This window comes from Carettochelys insculpta, chromosome 1, assembly GCF_033958435.1.
Source record: "Carettochelys insculpta isolate YL-2023 chromosome 1, ASM3395843v1, whole genome shotgun sequence".
NCBI lineage: Eukaryota > Metazoa > Chordata > Testudines > Carettochelyidae > Carettochelys > Carettochelys insculpta.
Window position 1 is genome coordinate 185,345,185 of NC_134137.1, and position 24,185 is coordinate 185,369,369.

Sequence of the window (24,185 nt, forward strand, 5' to 3'; positions counted from 1 at the left end):
TGTCACGAGCAGGTATTTACACTATGGCGGTACTGAGCTCATCATAGAACTTGTCCTTTGCTTCTGGTGTGGCATTCAGGGTTAGAGCACAAGCACTGATCAGGTGGACAGGACTGGCACAGGTTTGAAGTTTGACCTGAAGAAGTCTTTCTGATCCTCCCGTGACTAGTTCCACCATTTGCAGAAGGGTGTTTCTGATAGCACAGCCAACACTGTGCTCTCTTGGTTCCTCTTGGACTTTGCCCTGCCAGAAGAAGGTGTAGTCCTTTTCCTTTAGGGATCCTGAAGCTGCGAGTTGTGTCTCCTGCAAAGTGGCGATGTCAACTTGGAGCCTCTTCAAGACGACCTTGATGACAGCGGTTTTTTGGGTGTCGCTGATGTCCCGAAGATCTTCAGTCAAACCGCTCAACATGGTCCGTACATTCCAAGAAGCAAACTTGAAACTTTGATGATTTCCTTTTCTTAATAATTTTCTTGTTAGTTTGTCTGGTGCTCATTTCAGTCACTTGTCAGGTTTGGGAAACTTAAGCCTCATGCACCCGGTGAGGCAAGTGAACTGTGGCGAGACAGTACCCTACTGGCTGGGGGCTGCCCAGCTTAAGGCAGGTGGTGACTGTCCAATGAGATGTGATGATCTCTCCCACTGTTGGAAGCAACCGCTGGCGCTCGTTCTCTACGCCAATCGAGCAAGAGCTTATAACCGGTATCTGTTGCCTCCCGCGTTGGTTCAACACTGTTAAGCAATGCTGGAGTACCTCTCCAGGCGCGAGCCTGGGCAATTTTTATGGAGACCCTGGGCTGCCCAGACACCAGGCCCCCGCCCCCCAGCTTTACTGATATAGTCCAAAGGAAAGGATAACGTCTACATTTGGTACCAGCTCAGCTGCGGGAGTTGCTGGGACAGTGCCAGAAGTTGACACAGAACCACCTTAGGATTCCCCTCCGGATTTTCTGTCAGGGCTTACTCCCTCAGCCTTACTCCTTCCCAGGATAACCCACAAGGCAGTGGGGCGTCTTCCTCCGCCTTCACAGGAGTTGTCTATTTGCGGCACCACACCTCCTGGTCCGCTGTTGAGACTGTGCATTAGAAGGGAGAAAGAACAAGTCCCTCCATAAGGTCAGTATGTGAGACAGACTAGACCCGCCCCCCTCACCGTGTTTCGCCTGCTAGCTGACGCAGTTGCTCGGGGGATGGCATCGCTGTAATGCACAACAGCTGCTTGGAGCCAACAGAGAGAGTTGAGTGGTGGGTGAGGACCAGTGCTTTCGTCTGCCTGAAAAGGCGTAGCTGCCAGAGAGTCCAAGGTACTACCTCTACCCCAGACACCCCATATCCACCCACTTTTATAGAAACCCCTCTAAAATGAAAAGACAAACACCTCTTAGCTGCACTAAGTGCTACTTTTAATAGTGTTTTCTTTCCAGAGGTCACTTGTGCATGGTTAATTTCTTACAGGCGATTTTTTTTTTTTTTTTTTTACTGCCTGTGTCCCAATATATTTTTTTATTAAAAACAGCATTATGAATATACAGAAATGAGCCTATTATACCTCAGTAACTCCATAATAACTTGGTGGCCCTGGTCTTGGAAAGTGAAGGTGAAATTAGAAAACTAACCTGTTTTTCAGTACTACCAGAATTTTCAAATCTTTTCCAAATACAATATTGCCAAATAAAATTGCTAGTGTTGCCTTCCTTTTAGGTCAGATTCTTATTTTGTGCGTCCCTCTGCTTACATCCACATACCACCACCTGACAATGAGTCTTTATGGCCCATGGTACACGAATATTACGGCATCATTTCTTCATATGTTTATTGAATGCTGTGTCTGGTTTTCAAATTATTTGGCCTTTTAGGATTTTCCCCAGTGCAGCTGTCAGGCTGTTGTAAAAATATTTATCTAATAGTTTTGAGGGCACTGTGCTCATAGAACCTTTTCTAGATTCTCTTTTCCTCCCATCCCCCTACTGCTGTTGCAAATTAAGGCTGTGTCTACACTGTGAGATAAATGCGAATTTAAGGCAGTTATCTTGATACTAAAAATGAGTCTTCACTGTAAATACCCATTAGCTCGATTTAGGGAGCACTAATATCGATATAACATCCATATCATAATATTAGCAGAACTGCGTGTGTATAGCGTCAAGTTTGAATTCAAAGTTTTGAATAAAGGCCAGTGTGGAAGCACCATGTCTTAGAATCAAATGTATTAGTGTCCCACAAAGCTACACAGTAACAGAGAGTAAGCCGTGCTAGTCTATACACTATCAAAACAAAAAGCAGTCAAGTGGCACTTTAAAGACTAGCAAAATAGTTTATTAGGTGAGCTTTCGTGGGACAGACCCACTTCTTCAGACCATAACCAGATCAGAACAGACTCAACATTTAAGAGACAGAGAACCGAAAACAGTAAGCAAGGAGGACAAATCAGAAAAAGATAATCAAGGTGAGCAAATCAGAGAGTGGAGGGGTGGGGGGGAAGATCGTCTGCATACTTAACTCAATCTAATTCTTGATCTTCCCCCCCACCCCTCCACTCTCTGATTTGCTCACCTTGGTTATCTTTTTCTGATTTGTCCTCCTTGATTACTGTTTTTGGTTCTCTGTGTCTTAAATATTGAGTCTGTTCTGGTCTGGATATGGTCTGAAGAAGTGGGTCTGTCCCACGAAAGCTCACCTAATAAACTACTTTGCTAGTCTTTAAAGTGCTACTTGACTGCTTTTTGTTTTGAAAAGCTACACAGTTAACCGCCAAGTATGGCTGCTTCCTTCTCCTCTGCTCTCCATCCAGGTGTGCAGGAAGAATGTCATAGGAAGCCTGCAAATTTTCGATTAAATTTGAATTCATCCACACCCAGATGTGCAAATATAAAAGGCTCCCACGATGAAAAAATTCTTTCACCCATCGCATCACACCATATCAGTAGCCAGCGCACAGCATTGGTAGCAGTCGCTTCAGTAGCCATCTCCTGCAATCATGAGCATGCAGGGTAGTGATCTGCCTAGTAGTTCTCAGACTTGCAAGAGAGCTCCAGCATGAACCCACCAGGCAATTCTGGATCGTCTTGCAGTTTGAGGAAATGAATCAGTGGCGAAGAGACTTTGAGTGGCCAAGAGAAATGCAGTAAACTATGATCTCCTGTGGCACGAGATGATTGCCAGAGGTTACCCATGGGACTCTGCACAATGCCAGGTGAAGGTGAAAGAACTCTGGCAGGCCTATCACAGAGTCTGGGAAGCCAACCAGTGGTCAGGGTCATCTCCACAGACATGCTGCTATGATGAACAGTTGCACGTGCTTCTTAGGGGGACCTCACCACGGAGCCCAGTAATAATTACTATACTTGTGGAGGCCCTGGTGTGGAATCCAGCGTGAGCCAAGAGGAGCTGGAAGAAGAGGCCAATGAAGAGGAGGAAGGAGCAACAAGTAGGGGCCTGAGGAAGTTCTGACAGTCCGGATCTCTTCATCTGACCCAGCAGATGGCAGGAAAAACCCCTTTTCCCACCAGCATTTCCTTTTACTTTACAGGGATTCCTCCCCACCCAGCATGAACTGAACCTTGCCCTACCATCCCCTCTTGCCACGTGGCTGCCAGGCTCTGTGTGCCTTGCTCATTGTGGAGGATTGCTCCAGGAATGGCTGGAAAAACGTTTTTCCCTGGCCCAGGACAGTGGACGGTTTCCCCTGCTTTGCAGTCCTCCTTCTTCCCACAAAGCAGACAGCGTCCGTAACAGAATGTTCTGGATAAATGATGGTAGATGATGGGTTGTGCAATGCATGCTTCGAATCCCATTCTTAATAAGCCTTAAAAGACCTTGCAAAAAGGAACTTTCCATGACAGGAGAAACAGACACCTATTCATTCCATGGGGAAGTGCTTTGTGTGGATTGTATCTCAATTTTGACCTTCACTTTCCAGCTGCCATGCCCAGTGTGGGAGATGGTGAGGAAGTGAGAAAGGTGCAAGCAGGATTTCCTGCAGCACATGGCATGGTCTGATGCAGAAACTAGTAAAATGACAAGGGACACAGCTCAGTGGTGGTAAAGTACAGTTGAGTGGCAGCAGAAAATGCTTGAGCTCCAGCAAGAGCAAGTGACAAATCTCATAATGATAGTGAGTGACCAAGTGGAGGCCCCGGCAGAGGGACTCCCAACACAGCACTGCAGGTCCTCCGCTCACTGCTGCCTGGAGTCCCCTGAAGATGGACCCGGGGGCAGGGGTAGAGGGCTGAAAGCACGGGTGGCCTTTTTTAGGAAAATAGCATTTCCTCCACATCCATTCTACTTTCTGCAACTTAACCCCCTCCCACCAAGTAAAATCATTCTTTCAATAAGACAGTTTGGTTTGAGGGCTTACTATAATTAAATATGGGGAGTGGGACTTTGTTGTTACGACAGAGAAAGACATCGCTGTTGTGTGTATGACAGATCATTCATGAAGCTATGTTTTAAAGCATCCCTTACTGCTGTTGCCTCCACATGGTTATTGGTGAATGGCCATGTTAGACAGCTGTGAGTAGGCCCTGCTCATGGCTTCAGCCTCAGAATTCTAGATGGATGGGAAATTCTCCTGCCTGGATTCACAAATCTTTTTGCAAAATAACACACGCTATAATCACAGTGGGAACATTAGTTTCAGAAAGGTGCAAATGGGTTAATGGGCACCTGAACCTCACTTTTAAATGGCCAAAGGCACATTCCACCATCATTCTGCACCTGCTGGGTCTGTGATTGACATTTTCCTTGTTGCAGTCTAGGGCTCCAGTGTAGGAGTTCATAAGGCAAGGGAGCAGAGGGTCAGCAAGGTTGCCCAGTATTAGAATAGGATCTCCACATCACCAATCTTGATTTTCTGGTCTGGAAAAAAAGTCCCATCTATGAGCTTTCTGTACAGAGGCCAGGTGGTCTGGGGCCGTGACAGAGATGTGTGTGCTATCTATTGCCCCACCACTGTTAGGAAACTCCATAGCAGCAAAGCCATCCATTATGGCCTCTACATCTCTAGGGTCATGGTCTTCCTGAGATGCCACTGAAAGATTGCATGGGCCACCTGCATCACCACAGACCCCACTGTAGATCTGGCCTCTCTGAATTGATTTGCCACTGTCTGGTAACTGTCGGGTATAGCAAACTTCCACAGAGTGATTGCTACTTGCTTCTGAAGTGTTAAAGCCCGCCTCATTCTTGTGACACTGGACATCAAGGCGGGGGCCAGCACATCACAAAGTTCCCTAAAATTGGATTTGCACATGCAAAAGTTCTGCACCTGCTGCTGGTCATCCCAGGACTCCAAAACAATGTGGTCCCACCAGTGTGTGCTGGTCTCACAAGTCTAAAACCTCCATTCTTCCTTGAGTGTCCCCGTGGGTGCTCCACGATAGGTGTTGGGCTCGCCCCGGCGCCGCAGGTCGGATCTTTTCAGCAGTTTCTGCCAGACCGCGCATGCGCCGGCGTGCGCTGCTCCCTTGCGCGCTCCCGGTCACGTGCGCAATCCGGTCCCCGCCAGTTCCTCTTTAACCACCATCGGCTGCAGATGGAATCAGCTCAGGCTACGGCCAGAGTTAGTGTATTTAATGTTTTAAAGTGTTTAGAGCTTCTTTTTCAGTCTTTAGCTTAACTTAGCTTGCTATTGTTTTCAAAACAAAAAAAAAAAAGAAAAGAGAGTAAAAAGTAAAGTTTTACAGCCTTAGTAGTGAGCGGAGCAGCGGAGGCCCGGGGACGTAAGGCCATTAGGCCTCCTGCCGCGGCAGGCTGAGTCCAAGAGGGGAACAGGCACAGAGAAGGTGCTAAGTACCCTATTAACAACTCAAAGACTCACCACAATGTCCTCTTCAGGATTCAAAGTGTGAGTCATGCCGCAAAGCGATGCCGGCCTCCGATGGGCACAGAAGTGCTCCTTCTGTGCAAAGCTCACAGCCAGAGCAAGGAAGGACAGAGAGATGCGGCTGAAAATGCTGCTCTTTGACAAGGCCCTCCAGCCAGACGCACCGGAGTGGCCTCAGCAGAAGGGACCCGCAGGGGCCCATAAAAGGAAAGCTGCTTCCCTAACCCCATCAGCCCAAAAATGGAGGAAGCTTTCACCAACCCGATCCCTGCTGGCAGCCACAGCGAGTGGGACGGGTGGAGCGCATAGCCCCCAGCCGCAGTCACAGCTGAGCGGCGGCGGCGCGGAAACGCACGTGGCAGAGGCTGAGCCTCCGATAATCAAACAGCCGCCCCGCACCGTGGGCAGGGCGGCAGCCAGGCAAGCGCCGGAACCGGCGGCACCGACCCCCGGGGAACCGGCGGTGCAGAGCTTGCAGGCAGGCACCGGGGGAGACCACCCGCGCGGCACTGCAGCAGAGCGGGCCGAGCGCAGCGCAGACAGCGGGGCCAAGATCCCTGACGTGGAAAGGGTCGGAGCCAGCCCCACAGGGGAGGAGACAGGCAGCATAGAAAACCCGGCACTGCAGCCCATCTCCAGACAGGGCTGCAGGGCTACTCGCTCTAAGCCCTCCACTTATGCTGCAGACTCCAACGAGGCGGCAGGGGTCACCTCCAGTATACCCTGAGCCCCCATCCCCGTTCCTACAGCCAGCATCACCGTGGCTCAGACCACTATCGCCCTTCCTGGGCTTTGAACCTCTGGAGTACTGCCACAAATCAGTCTCTCCATTATCTCAATCACCCAGACGATCTCGCTCCCCCAGACGCAGGGGGTATGCTCCTCCAGACTGGTCCAGGTCTCCATCTCCGGAACAGTGCCCGTGTTGCCATGGTCGCCCCTATCACGCGGGGCATAGACACCATAGGCATACTCCCAGGGACAGATCCCGCCAGACGGTTCAATACCCCCAAGGGCAATCGCGGACAGGGATGGAAACGCAGATATCTCAGGGGGAGTTGATTCTGGTACCCCGAGATTTTCCCTCGCAAGTATCTAGCGAGAGGATGTATCACCGTCAACAGGACCCAGAGGGGTCCAGAGCGGCTTACCCTAGCGGTTCCTCGCTATCTTCCCCTGACGAGGCCACGGCCCCAGGGGACGTCCATCCTCCGGACGATCTCAAACAGTTCCAAGAGCTGTTTAAAAGGGTGGCCTTCATGTAAGGCATCCAAACAGCAGAGGTGCAGGAGAAACACCATAAGCTCCTTAAAAACCTGAGACCTCCGGCCTCTTCCAAAATAGCTATTCCGCTTGATGAAGCAATCATGGAGTCCGCCACCACAATATGGCAGACCCCTGCGTCCACTCCGCCTATAAGCAAGAGAGCGGATAAGAAGTACTTCGTCCCGACGAAGGGCTTGGAGTTCCTGTTCAGCCACCTGCAACCAAATTCTCTGGTGGTGGAATCGTCTCAACAGAGGTCGAAAACTTCTCAGTACAAGACAGGGGGAACAGACAAGATGCCAAGAAACTAGAGTTGTTCGGCAGAAAGGTCTACTCCTCCTCTACCCTACTGTTGAGAATGGCGAATTACGCAGCGCATCTAGCGAACCAGAATTTCGACAACTACTCCAGGCTGACTTCCCTCATGGACTCGCTTCCAGAGGACAAGAAGCCAGTGCTCAAGGCCATCGTGCAGGAAGGCTATGCAGCCTCGAGGACAGGAGTTCAGATCGCCCTAGTCGTAGCGGATACGGCAGCATGCTCAACAGCTACGGCAGTGGTCGTGAGCAGGGAGTCCTGGCTCCAGACATCGGGTATCCCGAGGAATCTGCAGGCGAAGATCGTTGATCTCCCCTTTGACATGCAGAAGCTGTTTGCAGTATCAACCACAACGTCCCCAGTACCACAGGGGCTACAAGCAAGGGCGACATCAACAGCACCAACAGTACAGAACTCCCAGGCGATGTTCTCAACAGAGCCGTGCGTCCTTGGGGCAGGGCCAAAGGCCACAAGTTTGACACACGGATCGAGGGATGCACTATCACTACCATCGCGCAATGTCATCCAAAGCTACTGTTCCACTATCACCTCCGACCATTCTACGACCAGTGGCAAAAGATCACCACAGACAAATGGGTACTGGAGATCATAGCCATGGGTTACGCGATTCCCTTCCAGTCGCTCCCACCGCCACGACCTCCACCCAGACCCCACCTAAAGGACGCCTCCCACGAAGCGAGACTCAAGCAGGAGGTGGACCATCTTATGCTTACAGGGGCAGTGGAAAGAGTGCCAGAGCAACTCCGAGGGAAAGGGTTCTACTCAAGATACTTCCTCACAGAGAAAAAGACAGGAGGCTGGAGGCCCAGCCTAGATCTTCGAGGCCTCCAGCCGGTACTTGCGCAAGCAACGCTTTCGGATGATCACAGTCGCCTCTATACTTACGGCACTGGATGATGGAGATTGGTTCGCAGCCCTCAACTTACAAGACGCATAGTCCCACAAAACTATTCACCCGGGTCACAGGCGTTTTCTCTGGGTTATGGTAGGCAAAGAACATTTTCAGTACAAGGTTCTGCCGTTCAGCCTCTCCTCGGCCCCCAGAGTCTTCACCAAGACCTTGGCAGTGGTGTCAGCCTACCTGCACAGACAGGGGGTGTTTATATTCCCATATCTGAAAAAAAAAAAAAAAAAGACTGCCTACTGAAAGGGGCCTCGAAGGAGGAGGTATTTCACATGATACGCGTCACAGCAGACACGTTCTCTTCGCTGGGCCTGGTCATCAATCTGGCAAAATCAAAGATAGACGCCGCACAGGACATAGAGTTCATAGGGGCACATATAAATTCCATCATAGCAAGGGTTTATCTATCAGATGCCCGCTTTCGCGCCATTGGATCCTTCGTGCAAGTCATCACCTTCAGCCCTACGGTGCCGGTTTTGACGTGCTTACAGCTGCTGGGCCACATGGCAGCAGCAACATTTGTGGTGCAGAATGCCCGATTGCATAGGCGCAGCACTGGCTGGCGAGCGTCTACAAACCGGCAGCACACACTGTCCACAGGGTGGTGTCGCCCAAGACAGAGGTGCGCAGATCCCTGCAATGGTGGGTGAACCCCAACAACATGCTAACAGGGGTGCCCTTTCACCAACCACAAATATCTGTTTTTCTCACTACCGACGCCTCCCACATAGGGTGGGGAGCACACATGGGCGAAAAGGTGACGCAAAGACTGTGGTCCTCCACGGAACAGTCACTGCACATAAATATACTGGAGCTCAGAGCAGTGTTCAACGCCTGCAAACACTTTCAAGACCATATACAAGGCAAGTGGTCGGGATCAGTACAGACAATACCTCCACCATGTTTTATATAAATTGGCAAGGAGGAGCTCGGTCCCGTGCCTTATGTGCGTAAGCAGTCCGATTGTGGAACTGGTGCATCACCAACAATATAACCTTGAAAGCCTCGTATTTACCAGGCGCTCACAATGTGAAGGCAGACCAGCTGAGCAGGCGCTTCGCACTCACACGCGAGTGGCAGATCCATTCCGGTCTGCTACGACCTATTTTTCACGCATGGGGATTTCCCCAGGTAGACCTGTTTGCCACTCAACACAACAAGAAGTGCCCACAATACTGCTCCAGGGCAGGACTGGGACGGGGGTCCCTGGGGGACGCATTCGCGATCTCGTGGAGGGGCCCCCTGCTCTAAGCCTTTACTCCCACAGTGCTTATCCACAAAGTCTTACAGAAAGCCAGGAGAGAGAGAGCCCGCATGATCCTAGTAGTCCCAATATGGGATCGACAGCAATGGTTCCCCTTACTCCTGCGCATGTTGGACCGTCCACCGATGCCCCTCCCGGTGGCGCCGGATCTGCTCACGCAAGCCCAGGGGTCCATAGTGCATCCACACCCCCGAGGCCTGCGACTGCAAGCATGGTTAATCCATGGCTCAGCTCCCTAGAGAGCACGTGTACGGAGGGAGTGCAACAAGTCCTAGAAAGTAGCAGGAGGACTTCCACCAGGAAGCCTTATAAGCCAAAATGGACTCGATTCACTGCATGGTGTTCTACCAAGCAATTAGCCCCCCTTGCTGCGCATATACCTGTAATACTAGAGTACTTACTGGACCTCAAGAGAGGCGGACTCTCCCTATCCTTGTTGAAGGTCCACCTTGCTGCTATATCGGCTTTCAGACATGAAGAGGAAGGGCACACGGTGTTTGTCCATCCCATGGTTACCAGGTTCCTCAAAGGGCTGGTAAACCTATACCCCCCTCGGAAACCGCTTCCACCTTCGTGGAGCTTGGACCTGGTGCTTAATGCGCTAACAGGACCACCGTTTGAACCCTTAACCACGGTTTCCCTCCGTCTCCTTACGATAAAGACGACCTTCCTTCTTGCAATCACGTCAGCTCGCAGGGTGAGCGAGCTCGCAGCAGTTATGGCAACGCCACCCTGCACAGTAATTTCCATGGAGGCAGTAACCTTACGGCTGCATCCAGCCTTTGTTCCCAAAGTTTCTTCAGAGTTTCATATTAACGAACCTATAGTTTTACCCTCGTTTATCCAAAGCCTCATAACTCCAACAAAGAGGCGCGCCTACACCTCCTGGATGTGAGGAGGGCGCTGGCTTTCTATATAGACAGGACTAAGTCCTTCCGGAAAACGGATAGACTCCTTATCTCTCTCACTCCCAGATCAAAAGGAGAAGGTCTCTCTTCTCAGAGAATCTCGAAGCACATCGTATCCTGCATAAAAATGTGCTACGAACTTACTCCTTTACTGGCCCCACCTAGGGCTCACTCCATTAGGGTGGTGGCGGCATCAACAGCCTTTTTCAAGGGCATTGCGCTAAAAGACATTTGCAGAGCGGCAACCTGGTCATCCTATGACACCTTCGCCAAGCATTATGCCCTTCACAGGGTATTCCAAGAGGATACCCGTCTCTCGACAGCGGTCCTCTCGGGGACAAGCTGCACATAAACCGATTACCCACCTCCTATCTTGGGTTACTGCTGGGTAGTCACCTATCGTGGAGCACCCACGGGGACACTCGAGGAAGAAAGTGAAGTTACTCACCGTAGTAACGATGGTTCTTCGACATGTGTCCCTGTGGGTTCTCCACCACCTGCCCATCCTCCCCGCTTCGGATCTCTGTTTAGTATTTTTCAGGAGCATCTGAGGCGGTTGGTCAAGGAACTGGCAGGGACCGGATCATGCACGCGGCCAGGAGCGCTCAAGGGAGCGGCGCGCACCAGCACATGTGCGGTCCGGCAGAAACTGCTGGAAAGATCCGACCTACGGCGCCGAGGTGAGCCCGACACCTATCATGGAGCACCCACGGGGACACATCTCGAAGAACCATCGTTACTACGGTGAGTACCTTCTCCTTCCACTGTCATCAGTGGATTCAGGGAAGCCAGCATTTGAGAGTTCTTGGACTGCAGTTGAAAGATTTCCTCTTCAAAGCCAGTATCATCATCAGCATGTTGAGCAGTGTTGTCATCAGCATGTTGAGCCATCATTCTGCTTTTTTAATAGAAAGCATAATTGCGCGACAGTCTGGGAAGTTGCCATAACAGTGCGTGCAATAACTTGAAGCATTTGGGGATCTCTACTTGCCCTAGCGCTGTGCCGGAGGAAATGGCATGATCTCCAGTTCATTTTTCACATGGTTCCTGGGTGCTCTGATTTCTGGGACAGTGCTTTGCATTCTGGGATTCTGACATGCAACACCCACAAGCAACCGAGGCTAAGGCACTGTACCCACAATGCATTGGTCAAGCAGTTGAACTTGAATGAGGCAATGAGGACCCAGAAACTTGACACGGAGAAACGGGGGGTCAAACTTCCAAAAAGTTTGTGGACATGTAAATTTGAATTCATAAGAACAAAAGTTAAAAAATCAAATTTATTAAATGTCAGATTTACGTAGTGCAGCTTCAGTAACCTGTCTTCCTCCTGTGATAGCAGGCTTAGGTAGTAGTAGTCAAAACATACAAAGATTCCCAAAAGACCATTTCTTTTACAGTATCATCAAAATGCCCAGGACGGTGGTAGGAGGTGCAGGCAGACAAGTGAACTACTGATGATTTTCATACCATGAATAATTGCTTTTCTTTTTGCGAGATGAATTTTTCAGTTTTTGTAACCAAATCAAAAAGAAAAGGATAACACAGCAATGACTCACCATATGGCTCTGCTTTGCAGTTTACTATTTTTTCCTTCTTTAAAACAAAAATTTTGAGTTAGTTGCTTGACCATTAAGGCTGGCTCTCTGATGGAACTTGTGAAATAAATTCTTGGGTTACTAGCAAAACAGGTTTTAAAAAAAAAGTTTAGAAATCTATTGTCTGAAGTTGGCTGCAATTGTGATCTCTATTTTCAGATGCGTTATTCTTCTGAAATTAAAAAAATGCAGTTATTTTTTCAATAGGAAATTTTAAAATCAGCTTAATAGACAAACACAATGGTTATTTCTGTGCCTCCACATGATTTTAAAAAAAAAATTTCCATGAGAATTTACAGTGCATTTGCCAACAGTTGCATCAACATTTGCTTGGGAGAAGAGCAGCCAAATTGGATTTGTTTGGCAATGGTGGTTTATACCCTTATTTTAAAGCTTACTTTTAAATTCAAGTATTTTATGTTGTTTCAGGGAGATCTTTAAAATCTTCTTTGAACTTGCTCACTGTAGTTCTGTCAGACAACTCTGCAGTAAAGCATTCAGTACAATGTTAACAAAATACCGATCTTAAACTCCCAAGAAGTATCTGCAAAATTATTGATTCTAGGCAGTTTTACAGCACTTTCATCCCAAGATCTCTCATACTCCCATACAGGTTTATGTCACCCTCATTTTACAGGTGAGGAAGATGAGACAAAACTAGTTTAAATGCCTTGCTCAAGATCACACAGCTGGTAAGTGGCAGTGTGGGGAATAAGTGCTTCAGTCACATCACTAGATCATAGCTCCCTCTTAATGCAAATGTTCCCTTTGGAAAATATTTAATCCATAATCTGCTACAAAGGAGTGACAGTCCGAGCATACACTTGAGGCATTGTCCTAGATTGAGGTGTCAGGAGAGCAGGTTTTTGGAACAAACTGATAAACTTAACAGTAGCAATTCACTGGGACCAGGTGGCATTCACCTGAGTTCTGAAAGAACTCTAATGTAAAATTGCAGAACTATTAACAGGGGTTTGTAACCTATTCTTTAAATCACCTTCTGTATGTAATGACTGGAAGATAGCTAATATGACACCAATATTTGAAAAGGGATCTAGAGGTGATCCTGAACAATTACAGATAGGTAAATTTCATGTCATTGCCAGGCAAATTAGTTGAAACTACAGCAAATAATAAATTCTTAGACATATAGATGAACATAATTTGTTGGGGGAAAGTCAATATGGTTTCTGTGAAGGGAAATCATGACTTACTAGTCTAACTAGAGTTCTTTGAAGGTGTCAGGATCCAGTAGATATAGTGTACTTAGATTTCCAGAAAGTTTTTGACAGAGTCCTTCACCAAAGGCACGTAAAGTGAGCTGTCATGGGATAAGAGGGAAAGTCCTCCCATTGAATGATAACTGGTTAAGAAAGGAAACAAAAGATAGGAATAAATGATAAGTTTTCAGAATGCAGAGTGGTAAGTGGTGGTGTCCCCCAGGGGTCCATACTGGGACCAATTGTGTTCAGCCTATTTCTAAGTGACCTGGAGAAGGGGTAAACAGTGAGGTGGCAAAATTTGCAGATGATACTAAACTGCTCAAGATAGTTAAGAACAAAGCAGACTGTAGAGAACTTCAGAGAGATCTTGCAAAACTAAGTGACTGGGCAACAAAATGGCAAATGAAATGTATTGTAAATAATGCATATTGGGAAAAAAAATAATCCCACCTATAGATACAAAATGGTGGGGACTAATCTATCTATAACTAATCAAGAGAGAGACCTCAGAGTCACTGTGGATAGTTCTCTAAAAACAACCATTCAATATGCAGCAGCAGTCAAAAAAAATAAAGCAAACAGAATGTTAGCAATCATTTTTTAAAAAAAGGGGATAGAATATCTTATTGCCTCTATATAAATCCATAGTAGACCCACATCTTGAATACTACATTCAGATATTCTTGCCTCATCTTAAAAGAGGTATATTGATTTGGGAAAAGGTTTAGAAATGGGCAACAAAAACAATTGGAATGGGTGTCGTGAAGAAAGATTAAAAGACTGGGATTTTTCAGCTTTATATGACAGAGGTCTATAAAAGCATGACTTGTGTGGAAAAAAGTGAATGGGAAAAGTTATTTGCTTGTTCCCATAACATAAGATCTAGGGGTCACCAAATGAAATTAATGGGTAGCAGGTTTAAAACTAGCAAAAGGAAGTTTTTCTTCACACAGAGGATGAGCGGACGAGGACTTTGATAACTATGTGCCCACGGGAATGGGCCAAAATGTCGGAAAAGTTTCTCCCAACAGAACTATCTGGAAAAGATACACAAACACATTGCACAATTTGCACATCTTTTGCTGACACTACTCAGCAATCTAGACACAGACTCAGTTGTTACCTGTTCTGTTCACTCTTACTGGGGCATCTGGCACTGGCCATTTTCAGAAGACAGGATACGGGGCTAGGTGGACCTTTGGTCTGACCCAGTGTGGCCATTCTTATGTTCTGCAAAAATCATAGAACTGGAAGGGACCTCAAGAGGTCACGTGCAGTCTCCTGCAATAACATGAAATTTCTATCACAATGCCCAGAGTATTACAACAGTACCCTGAGGAACACTGCAAAAAGAGGTTGATAATAATGATAAAACAAAACAAAACAAAAAAAAAAACCTCTGCCCCTCCCACATATGGAGCCTGTACATCCACCCTGCAGTCCCTCCCAGCACCTCCCTAGGCAAACAGTGAGTTTCAATGGATGGTGCAGCACTGAAGTCAGCCAACTTTAAAGAAAAAAGCAAAATAAATGAATAAGGATGCACTGAAAGTATGCAGGAGAGTAAGATCATCCTTACGTTGCTCTGGTCTGGTGGTTAGTTTGGGTCTTAGTAGCCTGACTCTGACTCTCCTCAGCCTCCAGGGTTTTTGATCTCTGGTGAGATGCACTATTCATTGTCCCATGAAATGCTAAAATCACTTTTCTCGAGCGTAGGAACACGGAGAGCTGGACGGTTCCTCGCTGACTTGGATGCTTGCCTCCCAGCTGCTCTCTAAACGTAACAAAGTAGGGTAAACTGAAGGCCTTTGGATATGGCTACGTCTACACTACAAGATAATTTCAAATTTGATTTTATAATGCTGTGTTTTAAATTCAGTTTTGAGTATCCTCACTTCCCACAGGCTCCCAAAAAATTTGACATATTACTTCCACGCTGACATCACCAAACATCGACTTTCAGCGGTGGATTGTGGGAACCTTTCCCACAGTTCTCTGAGCCGGGAGCCAAGTGCAGCAGTGCTGTCAGTTTCCCAGGTCTCTGCAGCTTGCAGGACCTGGGAAACTCACAGTGCAGCAGCCCTAGTCAGTTTCCCAGCTCCCGCTAGTAGCGGGGAGCTTGGAGCTGGGTACAGAACGTAGCTTTGTGGGATACACAGGGGACACTTGTGCAGACTAGTAAATTTAAATGAAAGACATGGCGCTGCCCCACTAGCCTTTATTTGATGTTTTAAACTCGAGACTGTTGCTCTACCCATCTGTTAATATTAACATTTTGTTATCGATATTAGAGCAGAGTATACTGAGTTAATGACATTTGCAGTGAAGACAGTGACTCAATGTCGAGCTAACTCCTTCAAATTCGATTTTATCTCATATAGTGTAGATGCAGCCCATGTCTGTATGTAGAGCTACAGCTGTGCTGCTGCAGCATGTCTGTCTGGTGAAGACGCTTATCAACATTTAAAAAAAAAAAAAAAAGCCTCTGTGAGCAACAGAATCTATGTTGGTGGGAGAAGTTTTCCTGCCAACGTAGCACAACCGCTGATACTGGCTTAACTTTCAGGGGCACATATTCAATAGGGCTATGCAGGAGTTGTATGACTGGTATGGCCTCCTGCAATACAGACCCACTGAGTGCTGCATAGCTGTTTAATCAGTAGATGAAGCAATTACAAATTAAGAAGTAAAAAAATATACAAGTAGCTAGCTAGCCTTTGGAATTCACTTGCTCTTTAAAGGCCTAAAGACGTATTTACATAAAAATATATGCTAATTTATTGGAGACAGGAGCATTCCCACAGCAATTGTTGTACTCCTTAGAGGAATTTAATAAAATTTCAATTTCTTTCCTTTTAAGCTAAATTAAATTATGTATAACACCACCATTAAAAGCATGTGAAAAAGAATTAAAGCTACTCATCGCCACCACCAGTCATTACATATTACTTTTGTTTAATCTAAATATTTAAAAGCAAGGCAAAACGTGTTTGTTTTGTGTTTTTAGTTGCACATATAATAAACATATTATCAAGTATGAAATATATTTGATCAGAACACAACCTACAGTTTCACTTAGGGAAGTTTTAGCATCTTCTTTCTGGACCAAAATTTTTTTCTGTTAATGCATAATGTTAGCTGGGAAGCATCAGTAGTGGGTTATTCAAATTAAAATATGCAGAATGCTGTATGTAATAAAAGGAAAAATTACTTACTATAAAATTTAAGACCTTGCAATGAGGCTCTTTGTTTTTAATGTTTTGTTATATTACTTTTTCAAACAGGTTTTGTATTGTGTTTGTACTTGCCAGTGAAAGATCATCATTTATTTTGAGTCAGAGTTAAGGTTGTTTTGAGGCATAGTTTATATTTCTTTATGCTCAAAAAGAATAATGTGTTTATTATGTGGACAGTGCAATTTTAAGAATGTCCTTAACTGGTTCTTGTTTATAATACGTTTGGCAAGCTCTTTAAACCCTGCTGTTCAGTTGCCTCTTTTCCAGAAGTGGCATCCCCTGTGCATATGCCCACTAAGCAAGTGTGTATTTTGTACGGCAGGCAGGAGAGAGTGTCACTTAAACAGATCAAGGCGTTTCCCTTCACTTTGGAAAATTAGCCTTAAGCTGTTTGGAGCTAAAAAGAAAATTATTCTGTCTCCACTTTATATATTTATTTAACCGCCCTCTGTTTCCTTGACTAAAGCATTGTGTATTTTTCAAATTGCAGTTCCTTTAACATTTTACTATTCATGCCTTTAAAAACTGCTTCTCGCAAATGTCAAAATCGACTCTATTTCAAGCTTAGTGATATAGGGTGATGATATTCACAAGCATCACAACCCCCTTTTTAATTTTAAGTGTTAATCTAATAAAGCAAACATGCCAGAAAGCAGTCTCTATGCCTGGAAGACTGGCCTAAAATGTGAAAATGTGAGGACTTCTCTTTTGGGTTGTGGGGGGAGAGGTTTATGTTGGAAGAAGACGCAAAAGCAGCCCTAAAATGGGATCATTTGTAAAGCAGTGATTCTAAGCCAAGGGTCCATTGTAGTGTTCCCTATAAGCTGTGTACTTGTGTAGCCACTCTGGAGCAATTCAGATGCCACTTAGCAAATTAGCAGAGTGCCCACAGCTAGACTCGTTTTGTTTCTACTGGTGGCACACATTCACACATGCCTGGTGCACATAAAAATTATTCTGCACACTGATGGAAAACATTAGAGGGAACATTGATCCAGGTTCCCAACATCAGACTTCCTGGAGCCAGTGGCAGAAAGCTGAATGTCCACCACATGGTGTCAAAGCCACAGCCAGTCACCCTGCTTGTTATCCCTCAAATATGCAGAGAAACTAATGCTGTGGTATAGGTGCACTGTGGAATTTTTATAGCATGTTAAGAAGGCCTTAGAAAAGCCTTGAGGGCACCCCTCATCTGAAGATGGTAATTTGGGAGCTTCTGTTATCCTTGTCTCATAACACAAGGAGAAGAGGGAATTCAATGAAATTCAGAGGTGAGGTATGCAAAAAAGAGAAACACTTTGCACTCAGCAATAGATAAGGCTGGGGGAATAAATTTGACAACATGTCACTAAGGCTAAGAATTTACCCAGTTTTGAAAGAGGAATTACGCAGATAACAAGACTATCCAGCGTGATTATACAAAGCTCTAAAAGAAGAAACTTGGAAAGGATATAAAACCTAATTATTCAGTTTTCAAATGATTACTGGTTCCTAAGGATTAAGAGCATGAGAGAGGGAGCACACTAGCTACTGGGCTAAATACCGTTAGTCTGATCCACTATGGCAGATCCTATGTTGTTACCATGGTAACTGGGGAGAGGTGATAGTTTCTAATTAACACCACATACCTAAATAGCTTAACTAGAATCCTTGTGTTGTGGCTCTATAAAACACAGATCATTTGAACTTTTAGGAAAACAAATCTTACTCAGCTACAGAAATACCTATGGATTACAAAGTAAAAATCTGAAATCACAAAAATGTCTAAATGACCCACATTATAGAACCAGAGGTCAGTAAACTTCACTGGACATCATTTACCTTAAAATTAAGTGTCCCAAACTAATAGTCCTAGCCAAAGCATAAAGTGGCGTTCAGTAGGGCTTCATATGGAAAGCTGCTTAACTCACTCAATTATGGTAAGTCGTCTACTTCATAATTTAAATAACATTTAGTAGAAGGTACAAGCTCACAAAAAGCAAAGAAAGGTACAGTTTTATCTTAGCAGTGGGAGCTAAATAAGACAATTTCATCCTTAATGTCAATTTTCGCTGTTGTTGTTATGGTAAGTCAGAACTCTTCATCTTGAGAGCCGTCTTACGAGGCCACTCCTTTAGTTCCTCGCTTTTTGATTCTGTGTTTCATAGGGCCTTATCATATTTACAATTTATTTTGACCAATTTCACAATTAGTGGATTTTTTAAAAAAAAAATCATAAATTTCATGATGTCAGCTATTTAAATCTGGAATTTCAGCAAAGCAATTGTAATTGTATGGGTCCTGACTCAAGAAAGAGTTGTAGGGACCAGGAGGGAGAGCACAACATTATTGTGTGTGTGGGAGGGAGGGGGTGTTACTGCTACCCTTACTGGTGGCAGTGGCACTGCCTTTAGAGTTGGCTGTCCACCCAACAGCTATCATTCCCCATCCACCCAGTTCTGAAGAGACCTTAAAAGTACAGGTGGCAATATTTCAGCTCCCCTAAAATACCCTTCTGTCCCCACTGCAACTCTCTTTGGGTCAGAACCTCCAATTTGAGAAGCACTGGTCTCCCCTGTGAAATCTGTTGTATGGGGGAGAGGCACACAAGACCAGATTTTACAGTGTGACCCATTTTTTATGGTTGTGATTTAGGTAGGGGCTCTATTCATACTGTGGATCTTTGATGCGTACACTGCCGCAGCAATAGAGGATTGAGAAAACTAACACAACAGAAGAATTTTACTGGCTCATTGTCAGTTGAACGGCAAAATTGGATACACTTCATTTGTTCCCCAGCTCAGTTTTCACATTACATTACATCTCATTTAAGTGAGTGACACATTGCCTCATGCTGTCATCTTTTGCCAGTTAATTATTTAAGTGGTGGATTTAATAAATTATTTCATTGTGACCAATGCAGGTTCTGGGTTGACCAATGTTAAAACAGAAGAGATCTCTGAAGTAAAGATGGATGCAGAATTTCGACATGATTCAGGTTATGAAGTGCATCATCAAAAATTGGTGAGTGAACAAATTAGAGTTTTCAGTTTGTTTTGAATCACTTTGGCTAATAACATCCTTGCTTGCAGAGACACTGTGGCCCACATTTTTTTTTAATTGCATGTTTGGAAAAAAGATCTACGTATGATTTCACATACACCCGTCTGAGTCTCCTCACTCTTAAAAGGGTATAAATTGGGAATAATTCTGTAGGAGTCAGTGAGTTTATACCTGTGTAAAAGTAGGGTGAGAGGAAAATCAAACTAACAGTTACCACATATGTGCATCAGTTACCAACATGTATGGTCATTTATGTCAAGTATGGCCTGTACCAGGCATGCTCAGTGCATCATTAGGTGTGTGAAAAATACTTCAGAGAGCCCCGTTTTGTTGCAAGATATCAGAGAAATGAGGGTGTGGGGGAAGCGAGGGAATATCATTTCGTCCTGTTGGTGAGAGACAAGCTTTCCAGTGACCCAGCACTCTTCTTGAGGGCTAGGGAACACAGCTAAGGCTGGCACTCTCTCAGCCTTTTTGATACTGGGGACTGGCTTGCTGCCTTCCTGAACAATGTTGGGGAGCTCTCATGGATCAGTTGTTGAGAAATGCTGCTGTTAGGGACCACTCACGATGCAGGGGACTATTCACCTTGACTGAGTCCTTAACCTGTGCAGTGAGTACTTTCTCTAAGCCCTTGTTCAGTCTTGTGTTCATCTGTCATACTCTGGGCGTGCCTAAACTGCTGTTAGCCCCTGGCTGACCTGGCTATCTGACTCGAGCTAAAGGGTGATTTAATTGTGATGTGAATTGTCAGGCTCAGGCTGGCACCTAAGCGCTAAGATTCTAAGCATTAGGAGAGTCCCAGGACTCAGGCCGCAGCCAGAACCCGAACATCTGCTCCACAGTTAAACACCCCAGCAAACTCAAAACAGATGGCACAGACCAGCCACCGGTGTTTAGTTACAGTGCAGGCCTACCTTCTGAGTGCCCTTCCCAGACCCAAAGAACGCTGTATAGCTCAAAAGCCTGTCTGTCTCACCAACAGAAGTTGGTCCGGTGGAAGATATTTCCTCACCCACCTTGTCTCTACAACCCTTGCTAAGATGCATTAACAACATGAGACCTACAAAGAGTTCAGGGTGAGGCTATGTGGAGGTAGGGAGCGATAAGGCCACAGCCTCAGGATTTCATAGCCCATCCTGCTTGTCTGAGATTTTGAGCGTGCGCGCGTGCACGCACACGCACACGCACACGCACACGCACATGCACGCGCTCGCACGCACACGCACACACACAGAGTTCTGTCTGTACCCCAGCAGAAGCACTGTGCCAAAATCACGCCTAGAACCATGAAATCCACCTAGGGATTAGGTTCAGAGTCCAGTGCAGTCCTGGAACATGGCTCAGACCAAGTCTAATAGTATCACTTGGGCTGGACTGTAGACACCGCTTTGTTCCCTAAGGCACTCAAGGCTAAATTAACGAAGTGTCTTGGCACTGCAGCACTCAGCACCTAGTGGCATTTGCAACTGGAAGTTATGACTAAGGCTCCCTATATGGTGCATGTGCAGAGTAAGGAACCTAGGAATGAGCATCACAGAAGTAATCACACTGAGCTGGGAGTCAGGTGGGCTAATTAATAGGCCACACCAAGGAAAGTGTAGCCTATACCCTGCCTCAAAGGGAGTTGCATGCCTCCCTACAAACTGGAGTTAAGCAACAGTCTCCACTGGGAATTCACAGCTGTGAACCCTCTCCCGAGGGGCGTCACCTAGGGGGTCATCTAAACCAAGATTGTAAGCAACAGAGCAGGGGGAACCAACAGGAGTGTCTAATCTGCCTTGTGCCCTTTAGCTCATTTAAACTACATGACTTTAGGGCTCTCAGCCAGCATATGGTAGACCTGGATTCAGTTTCCAGGGCTTCTGCCTCTCAGATGAGCACCCCATCTACCTCCTGAGAGGGAGACCCACACTGTTTATACATATTCATTGAACAAGAGAGAGAATGATGGTCTCTCCTCCCCACCCCCCTCACCCAGTGCTTAGGGCACTCATCTGTGAGGTGAAAGACCCATCTTGAAATCCCTTCTCCATATCAGGCACAGGAGGTAATTGAATCTGGGTCTTTCACATCCCCGTAAGTGCCCTCACCATTGTGCTGAAGGTTATAAAGGTCCTGCCACATCCTCCTTTTCCCTGTCTCACTTCCTTTCAGAGGAGGAGATTCTCCATGAGATTTACTTTGCACCTGTAGTTAGTTATATCTTGTTTGCAATTTTTGTACTGTAAGCAATAAAACGTGCTGTGAGATGGGCAGGGAGAAGAAGGGCTCTGCCTTAACAGTGCACTGTGACTCTTGTGGCTACAGACATATCCAAGTGAGAAAACATAGCTAACGGGCAGATCTAAAGACCATTCAGAAAGATTCCCACAGATTCCAGCGAACTTTTTGATCAGGACCATAAGGCACAAAGTAGTTAGTCTAACAGCAGTGTTGCGGTAGTATAGGCTGTGGCAGGGCCAGGGTGAAGGAAGCCTAAACAAGCAGAAGGGCCAGCAGGGCAATCAGAGGCAGCTGGGTGGGAGATGGCTCCGCCTAATTAAAGCCAGCTGGCCCCAATGACTGGCCAATGAGAGGCCTTTAAAATCCTCCACAGTGGGAAGGGCAGGGGAAGAGAGTGAGAGGAGAGCAGAGAGAGAACAGGTTTGAGAGGAGAACAACAGGAACATTGCAGATCACAGAGAGAGAGCAGGAGTGTCTACATAGTCAAGAGAGAAGGCCCAGGACTGCTACAGCTTGGAGAAAGTACCAGGGGAATTGTCTGGGGAAGTGGCACAGGGGGCAGAGTTGCTGTGCCAAGGACCAAGGGAGTCAGCTGCTCCCACTGGCAGCTGCACAGGGTCCCTGGGCTGGAACCTGGGATGAGGGGGTGGGGGCTGGGTTCCACCCAGACCACCCCTCACCCCAGCGAGGGCAACAGGGACCTTAGGGGGTCCTAGTGGACTGGTCAGAGGACAGAGGCCCAGGAATTGGACTGACTTTGTCACAAGGCAAAGAGTTAAATCTCTTTTCTTGCTTCCACTTTTGTGAATTTTTTATCTTAAGAGTTCTAAGATCCTAATAAACTAGGATCTTTAATAAAATAATCTTCAGCCTAAGTAGGGTTGAAAAATTAAGAGGAACTTGGAGCTCAAATTTGCATTTGAGCTAAGTAATGAGTGTAAAAACATACTTGTCTCTTTGGTGCTGAGAATTCCCAGGTGAGAAGCTAATCCAAAATGTGTTACACTAATTGGGAAAATTCTGCCACACCTTGCTCAAGGGGGTTAAATATTATGACGAAATTAAGTCAAAGAAAAGGTTGCTGGAGAGAGGAAACCTGGCGCTGGTCCATTTCAATACTTATTTTCCTTTTGTTGCTTCTGTGTCTCACAGCCAGTCAACTCAAAAAGTGTCAGTAGCAGATATTTGTGTAAGCAATTAAGAGCTGCAGCTCCCTCTACTGGGCTAATGGAAAAAGATAATGTACTGTGTTTAGTAAAGGGAACATTCTCTTTAAAAACACCCTGATTTTTAAATTGTGTTATCCTAAATTTAGAATAAGTACAGTTGCACGTTTTTTTCTTTATATGCAAGTAATATTGACAGAAGATGACAACAACACTGCAAACTCTGTAGATTTTGTGTCTGTACCACTGCATTTTTAATATTGCTGTCAGCAAAAGATGTTTAAACAATGGAACAGCATATTTAAATTTGAATGGGAGAATGTTTTCTTTTAAAAGTTCAAATATGATACAGTGCTGAGATTTAGATAAGGATTTTAAAACTCAAGGGAGAAACAAGAAATCGGCTAAGTATTAAGGTCTTTAAAATGAAGAAAATGTGAGTGAAATTAAAAACTTTCCCTGGGGGCTAAATGAAGATGCAATAAAGAGCAAATAATTTCTCCTCTATTTAATATGTACATACTTAGGGCTTGTCTACACAGACACCTGTGGATAGCCAGCCAAAGTGGGACTGTATATCAGAGTGCACTACAGCACATTTAATGCTTGATGGCAGAGCACACACAGCAACTTAGTGTGGCAAGCTAGTGCACTGTACACTCATGCCAGGTATTGAGGGCTTGTCTGTACCACGCAGAAAATTGACCAGGTCAGAGTCAATCTTCTGGATTTCGACTTCACGCATCTGGTGAAGAGACAGAAAATAGATCTGTGTGGGGTCAGCCGCCTGTACTCCTTGCTATCATGAGGAGTAAGGGAGGTCAGTGGGAGAAACGCGCCCTTTGATCTTCCTTAGTGAAGACAGGTAAGTCGATTTCAGATACATCGATTCTACCTGGAATGGCATGTCTGAAATTGATTTTAATAGCTAGTACAGACCAATTTCTGTGTAGAAACCTTATTCTGATGATGAACAGGACTGGTCATCATTAAGAAGCAGGCAGGCAGTACATGCTGTACCTCTCTAGTCCAATGCCCTCAGGATCTGACCAGTACCTAACACAAGAATTTGCCAGACCCTGGGAGGTTACCAACATTTCCACTGCTTACTGGGCTTTAGGGGTAAATTACAGCTAAGTTACAGCACAGAACACTTAGAACCAGGACTGGTGGCTATAAGCAGGCTTT

At 45.9% G+C, this 24,185-nt stretch overlaps 1 protein-coding gene across 4 annotated transcripts in view; it reads left to right on the plus strand.

Moving 5' to 3' along the window:
- APP (amyloid beta precursor protein) overlaps nucleotides 1–24,185 on the plus strand; it is a 364,206-nt gene that overhangs the window by 330,279 nt on the left and 9,742 nt on the right. For all 4 annotated transcript variants that reach the window (XM_074997342.1, XM_074997353.1, XM_074997321.1 and 1 more), the window contains one exon: nucleotides 19,466–19,566. In XM_074997342.1, coding sequence (XP_074853443.1) covers nucleotides 19,466–19,566 — 101 coding nt within the window. The remainder of the gene's footprint in view (nucleotides 1–19,465; nucleotides 19,567–24,185) is intronic.